This window comes from Herpailurus yagouaroundi, unplaced genomic scaffold (genome assembly GCF_014898765.1).
Source record: "Herpailurus yagouaroundi ecotype Mexico unplaced genomic scaffold, PumYag 159, whole genome shotgun sequence".
Lineage (NCBI taxonomy): Eukaryota > Metazoa > Chordata > Mammalia > Carnivora > Felidae > Herpailurus > Herpailurus yagouaroundi.
In genome coordinates, this window is record NW_024412400.1 from 15,052,863 (window position 1) to 15,060,304 (window position 7,442).

Genomic DNA, 7,442 nt, shown 5'->3' on the forward strand with positions numbered 1-7,442 from the left:
GGCGCGGGCGGCGGCGGCGGCGGTGGCGGCGGCGGCGGCGGCGGGGCAGGCGGCCCGGGCGCCTATCAGTACAGCCAGGGGGCTCCGCTCTATGGGCCGTACCCTGGGGCTGCAGCTGCGGGTTCCTGCGGAGGACTGGGGGGGTTGGGGGTTCCTGGTTCCGGCTTCCGTGCCCACGTCTACCTGTGCAACCGGCCTCTGTGGCTCAAGTTCCACCGCCACCAAACCGAGATGATCATTACGAAACAGGGCAGGTGAGCGCAGCGCCGAGGGGCCCCGAGGTGAATGACAAGTGAGTGACTGTGTGGTCCTGGGGAAGGCTGGGGGGTGAGGGAGCCGTGCCCGTTCGTTCCGCGCTTGGCTTGGAAGAGTGTTTTTCCGCGCGCATCTCCAAGCCGGGGTCCCTGCGAGTCTGCGCACCGCCTTGTGTGCGGTGGGTGCTAACGTTACAGCTGTTTCCCCCACCCCCACCCCCACCTTCCCCCCACCCCCACACCCTCCCTTCCCCTCCCCTCCGGTCACTCTCACCTGGACTGGCGAGAAGGAGGCGGAAATGGAAATGGGGGCTTGTCCACAAAGCTGGATTTACTAGCTGTTCCCTGCATACCGGCGGAGAGCCGCGGATGGGGAAAGGGAGCAGGGGTTGGCTTCCTGAGCGCAGTAGATGGGCTCCCGCAGTTTAGGCGCCACAGTCGCCGTGGGGCGCCTGAAGGAGATGGGCGTTGGAGGGTGGGTTGGTCGGGGTGGTTGGTTAGGCAGGCCCTGGAGCCAGACCTGGTGGGGTTCCGGGCGCGAGAAAGTTCTGATACACTTCCAACTGCTAATAGTGGGTACTAACGGGGAAAGCGAGGCGTGGGTGCTGGGAGAGGGGCGCTCAAGCGGAACTTGGAGCCTGACGAGTAAAATCGCAAAAATTTTAAGACGAACAACTGACTGTCGTTCTCTGGTACTTGTACGTAGAAAAATGAAAGAGTTTTTCACATCCTGGAAGAAAAATTAAGGACTTGAGTGGGGAGAGAGGGAACTGGGGAAATACTGACTTTGGGGTCGATTGTCTCCGAAAAGAGATGTTCCAAGAGTTGCCAAGTCAGAAATATTTTGCAGAATAAGGGCCACGTTATGTGGCGGTTTTCTGTTCTTTCTGTAGACTTCTAAATGTCCTGCTCCGACCTACCCCCAGGTGGCCGCAAACCCGGCCTGGAACGGGCCTGCTCCCGGGCGTCCGAATGTAAATTGTTTTCCCTGGTTCTATTCCCCCGCACAGGCGCATGTTTCCTTTCTTGAGCTTCAACATAAACGGACTCAATCCCACTGCCCACTACAACGTGTTCGTAGAGGTGGTGCTGGCGGACCCCAATCACTGGCGATTCCAGGGGGGCAAGTGGGTGACCTGTGGCAAAGCGGACAATAACATGCAGGGTGAGGAGAGAGGAGGCCCGGGCAGGGAGGAGCGGGCCAGCGGGGGGACCCTGGACTCAGATAACTCCCATTTAAATCGAATACTTCCCCCTGATCTGCAGAGGTGTTAGTATGAGTTTCTTTATATTGTTTGAATCTGGAGAGAGGGAGAGAATTGCCAAGCCACGATTTCTTGCCTGTCAATATCAACTTTGGTCCTTTTACCGTACCCTGCTCCTTCCACCCCTCCCCTACCAATTCCTACTAAATCTCCCCTACCCCCCACCCTCTGTCCCGGGGTGGGGGTGGGGTGGGGGCAAGGGCTCCAGTCTTTGAAGCCTTGAGAAAGCCCTGCCAAGGTCGAGTCCACCCATGAAAACCCAGCCACTTTCCATCAGACGTGGCCCTTCCATCTTTAGAAGGCCCCAAAATGACCTTCAAGAGACACCTCCTGGTGGTTCTATTTTTATATTTTGAGCTAGCATTAGATGACTGCCTTGTCCAGGGAAGTCTGGAGGCACAGGCGCCCTGGGTGGGCTGTGGGTGGAGTCTAGTTGGAGAGCTAGCACAGGGAAAACTAGGCTGGAAGAGTAGCTCTTAAATGTTGCCCAGAGGTAACAGACATCCCTCCCCGTGTGTCCATTTGTAATCAGCCCTGTATGCTTGGGTTTTGTGTTTTGTTTCATTTTCTCTTAGGCAACAAAATGTATGTTCACCCAGAGTCTCCTAATACTGGTTCCCACTGGATGAGACAGGAGATTTCTTTTGGGAAATTAAAACTCACCAATAACAAAGGCGCAAACAACAACAACACCCAGGTAGAGTGACAGGGGATGGGCTGTCTTCTGGCGATAGATCCCTTTCCTAACGAGTTTCCGTACCCTTCACTGTGTTTGTAATATGTGCACTTGTTCCCTGTTTGCTCGCCTATTTCTAACCTTTTTTTTTTTTTCTTTTGACCTTTCTCATTTTCACTAGATGTCAGTAACAGTGAATTGACCGTTAGGAAAAGAAATACTAAAAGCTTTGGGGGACTTCATAAACTAAGAGGAAAGAGTGTTTATCAAATATGCATGCCAGGCTGTGTTTTTAGGTTTCAAAAGCAGCAAGGATAAGATCTGAAAAATGACAATAGAAAAATGTCGCGGTCGTGGGGAGCAAGCGGGAGTCCCATCGCAAAACTATGTAGTTTGTCAAGATTTACTTTTGCTGAGCCTCTAAGAGACTTCTGGGATTTGGCGACACTTTTTCTGTACCATTTCCAGATGATAGTCTTACAGTCTTTACACAAGTACCAACCCCGGCTGCACATTGTTGAAGTTACAGAGGATGGTGTGGAGGACTTGAATGAGCCCTCAAAGACTCAGACCTTTACCTTCTCGGAAACACAGTTCATTGCAGTGACTGCCTACCAGAACACTGACGTGAGTGTCCCCACTGTCCCAAGAACCTCTACAGCCAGGTCCGGTGTGATAACGCACTCAACGACTATTTTTTCTCCCCTATCTAGATAACTCAACTAAAGATTGACCATAACCCCTTTGCAAAAGGCTTCAGGGACAACTATGATTCGTAAGTGCAACTTTTGTTCATATTTGTATGGTCACCTTTGAACAGGATATATATAACCAGACACTTTCAGAGAACATTCTAGGAAGAGTTTTCATCTTTGGGATTTTTATCTATTTTTATTTTTTGCATAGTTTTCCCTCAGCTAATCTTGCTTTAGAATTTTCACAGAAGGGTTTTGTTAATTTCTAAAGGAAGGTTAAGGGCTGAAAAATGAGGAGCTTTTTTTTTTTTTAACACTTGAGTGGAGATTTGAAATTTTCATAATCTGCATTTATATACCTTCCTTTTCATGTGAGCCAACTTTTTTTTTTATCCTCTAAGGAACAGGTATTATTACTCCCCTTCTTTTATTATTATTATTATTATTATTATTATGATCATTTTACATAAGAAAAACTGAAAACTAAGAGGATGTAATTTTCACCTTAAACAGCAAGACCCCACAATACTTTTTAAATTTGGAATTTCTAACACCACAGCCAGTGCCCCTCCCCTGACATTGACGAAGGAGAGTTGCACCTTCTTTAACTCCCAGCACTTAGAAAGGTGGATTCTCTATAGTTTCAGTCCTTAAATGCTTGGCAGGAAACTTTTCCCCCATGAGCCAAGAGTCCAGCGGAAACGGGCCAATGTGCCTCCTACCTCCGTCCCTCCACTCCAGCAGACCAGTGCTCCCAGTGCAACCCACTAAGTGAGCCTTTTTGATTTCTGGGAGGTGGTTATTTGGGGCAACATTAGGGTTTTTTTTTTTAAGTGTTTCTCTTTATATTGTAGCATGTACACCGCTTCCGAAAATGACAGGTTAACTCCATCTCCCACGGATTCTCCTAGATCCCATCAGATTGTCCCTGGAGGTCGGTACGGCGTTCAGTCCTTCTTCCCGGAGCCCTTTGTCAACACTTTACCTCAAGCCCGATATTATAATGGCGAGAGAACCGTGCCACAGACCAACGGCCTCCTTTCACCCCAACAGAGCGAAGAGGTGGCCAACCCTCCCCAGCGGTGGCTTGTCACGCCTGTCCAGCAACCTGGGACCAACAAACTAGACATCGGTTCCTATGAGTCTGAATATACTTCCAGCACCTTGCTCCCATATGGTATTAAATCCTTGCCCCTCCAGACGTCCCACGCCCTGGGGTATTACCCTGACCCAACCTTCCCTGCCATGGCAGGGTGGGGAGGTCGAGGTTCTTACCAGAGGAAGATGGCCGCTGGACTCCCATGGACCTCCAGAACCAGCCCCCCTGTGTTCTCTGAAGATCAGCTCTCCAAGGAGAAAGTCAAAGAAGAAATTAGCTCTTCCTGGATAGAGACACCCCCTTCCATCAAGTCTCTCGATTCCAATGATTCTGGGGTATACACCAGTGCTTGTAAGCGAAGGCGGCTGTCTCCTAGCACCTCTAGCAATGAAAATTCTCCCTCCATAAAGTGTGAGGACATTAACGCCGAAGAGTACAGCAAAGACACCTCAAAAGGCATGGGGGGGTATTATGCTTTTTACACCACTCCCTAAAGAGTTACTTCAACTTCGTAAAAATGAGCTAACTTTTTGCAGATGGACTTGGTGGTGTTTTTTGTTGTCTTCTTTGCCTAGGTTTGCCAAAAAGACGTTTGCATTCCACCATGATGCATCCTGTTTTGTGCAATCCTCTAAAAGAAGGTGCCAAAGCTTTTTGATTGCTGCAGGTAACTGAAACAAGCCTGGCAATTTTTTGTTTCTTTTTTAAATAAAATTACGGAAGGACTTTAAAGTGTTTTAAAATTCCAAGGTTATTTGAGGTTCTGGATCTATTTATTGGAGGCACTAAACATTCAGAGAATCGGGCTGTGAAGATTGAGTGCTGAGCGCTATCCGATGAGTTGAAAGCCTCGGTTCTCATTTCTATTTGTGAATCTGTAAGCAAAGAGAATCCCAGAGTGGTAAGATGTTTTGCTTCTGGAAGAAAAGGGCTGGGCCTTAAGCTTCAACAAGGGACTTTTTGCTGTTACTTTCTGCTGGGGACAAAAGATGCTAGGCCTAGGAGGTGAGAAAAACTTTCCTGAAGGTGCTGGTTTTACCTGACTTGGATTCCTCCTAGGCTTTGGAAACAAGCCATGTTTGCCCTAGTTCAGGATCGCCTCACTTGCCAGGCCTCTGCTGCGTGCCGGGGTGGCCAGTAGGACTCAGGAGAGGGCAGGCAAGAGGGAGTCGCCAAAAAAGAAAAAAAAGAGAGAATTTTAAAGTGTACAATTTTGTGTGTGCTTAGATACACCGTAGAATAATGTGGGATATATTGTACAAATAGTCTACATACGTGTCTGAGATCATGTAACATTGGTGCTTTGGCTTTGTAAAGAATTTCCAGATCACCTGACAACAGTTGCAGGGGCAGGGGGATTGGTTCTCTCATCATCCCTGATGTTTGGGAATATTCTGTTTACTTCTTAGATAGTTAAGAATGTATTCAGCTACTCTGTACTAACTTGAAACGTGTTTAAGGAAAACTATCTCACCCTCTTGCCATCCCCCTACCCAACTCGGTAATGTGAAGAAACTAAAACCTGATGCCACAGCTCCTATAGGCTTTTTAGAGATCTTGGATTTTTATGTACAGTCTTAGTCATTTTTAATAAATGTGGTTCATTAAGGGAACCGGCATAGCTCCGTCTTCTGTACAGTTCTACTCTTTGTTCTAAAGACCTTATTTTGCTTCTTCCTCCACTCTTCTCCAGCATGAACACTGTTCCCCTCCCTACCTCCCCCAGCCCCACCCCCATGTTCTAGAATCTGTAAGTGGACACAGTAGTCATGAGGGGGTGGGATTGCTTTTGTTTATCTTCTTCTTTTTTTTTTTTTTCCTTGAAGATGAATGGGGTTATTTCCTCGCCCCACTGGGAAGTCTGGACAATGGGTATTGGGCCCGTGGGGGTGGGGAGGAGGGGAGGATGTAGAGAGGCTGGATTGCCTATGCTGGGCCCCAGCCTGGAAAAACCTCAGCCCCCCAGCCCGTGGGTTCCCGGACCTGCCTGGGCCAGGGACCACTTCGTTCTCTGCGCCTTTTCCTAGGCTTTCTTGGGGCCACCCATCCCTGGACCCATGTGGGCTCCCCGGGAACCCCCGCGGCCCCTGGAGCGCCCACGAGTTACTGGTCCCTGAAGCGCGGCGGGAAGCGGGGCCGCCCACGGCTCAGTTTCTGCTCCGACCTGCGGCTTTTTTTTCTACGCGGAGCCCCGAGGCGCACCCCCGGCCGCGGGCGGCTCGCCTGGGTCGCTGCTGGCTGGGGCGCTTTGCGGGCCGCCAAACTTGGCCGGCGACTCCGGGGACGCTGGGGCTGCGGCGCGGGCTAGGGACGCGCGCGACGCTTACAAAGGAGGATTCCAGTCGTCCCGTGCAGTGCCGCTCGACGAACAGCAGCCTGGGAGCGGTTCGCCCAGAGTTTAGCTCCGTTTCTTTGCCTCCCATTCCCCAGGAGGGCGAAGGCCACCCCGTCCCCTGGCTGAGCCTCGGGCCCGCCGAAACGTTAAACCCAGGAGTGGGGCGGAGGGCCCTTTGTCCCCCCCCGCCAGACGTCCCGCCAGGCTTATCAGCAGACGGCTTCTTGCCCGGCTTGCAAACCTTTCCAGCCCCTTCCTGACCCTCCCGGGGTAAAGGTCTGGCCAGGAGGGTCTTTCTGCTAAACTGCGTGGCGCGGAAATGCAGCCGCTAAGAGGATTAGCCGCTGGGAGGCGAGCCATCAGCCGGGACCTCCTCCTCTTCCGCGCCCAATTAAGGCCGCCAGGAGCCTCCCCCCACTTTCCCATTCCCTGCACCCTTCGTGGGCCCGACTTCTTCCCGCGCCAACCGTGGCCTTGGGGACCCGGCCTCTAGCCCCACGTGTCTACGATGGTGCTTGTTCCAAACGCTTTGCCAAAGCCCCCCGGAATTTGACGACGCTAGAAACGAAAGCTTGGAATCTGTTTTATGCACACTTAACGGTGGAGGACGGCGTCAGACTCTGGCGGGAGGACTCGCAGCCCCCCCCCCCACTTGGTCAGCGCCCCCCGCCCCACCCCGAGGAACCGTAACGTATTGGGAGATGCGACGGGATCGCGAGGGACGGCACTCTGCCCTCTAGAAAGCCGGAAGATGCTAATCACCGCCGGGCTGCAGCAGACTCTGGCCCCGGTCTATTTCGAGTCCTGTATATTTTTGCACCGCACGTCAAAAAGAACCTGGTACTTGTGAAAAGTCCCTCACAGTGTTTAATAGAAACGTAAGTGGCTGAGTGGCCCCAATTAACACCTTGTGATAAGGCATTCCTAAGATGGAGTGTCAGACTTCAAATTGTGAAGAGATGTATCTAATTAATCCTCCCGGGATGACACCGATAAACAAGCCTCTATTTAAATAAAGATCAAGGGCTCGGCGCCCCGTTTGTTGACATTCGCCGCCAGGGTCCCCGCGTTTGCACCCGGGCGGGCGGCCTTCCCGGCGCAGGGTGGAGACCCTTGGC

At 51.4% G+C, this 7,442-nt stretch overlaps 1 protein-coding gene across 1 annotated transcript in view; it reads left to right on the forward strand.

Annotated features, from left to right (window-relative positions):
* EOMES (eomesodermin) overlaps positions 1-5,612 on the forward strand; it is a 6,798-nt gene extending 1,186 nt beyond the window's left edge. Inside the window, exons 2-7 of the mRNA XM_040481109.1 lie at positions 70-254; positions 1,265-1,419; positions 2,095-2,216; positions 2,664-2,822; positions 2,909-2,970; positions 3,745-5,612. Coding sequence (XP_040337043.1) covers positions 70-254; positions 1,265-1,419; positions 2,095-2,216; positions 2,664-2,822; positions 2,909-2,970; positions 3,745-4,483 — 1,422 coding nt within the window. The 3' untranslated portion in view covers positions 4,484-5,612. The remainder of the gene's footprint in view (positions 1-69; positions 255-1,264; positions 1,420-2,094; positions 2,217-2,663; positions 2,823-2,908; positions 2,971-3,744) is intronic.
* Positions 5,613-7,442: the final 1,830 nt, after the last annotated feature.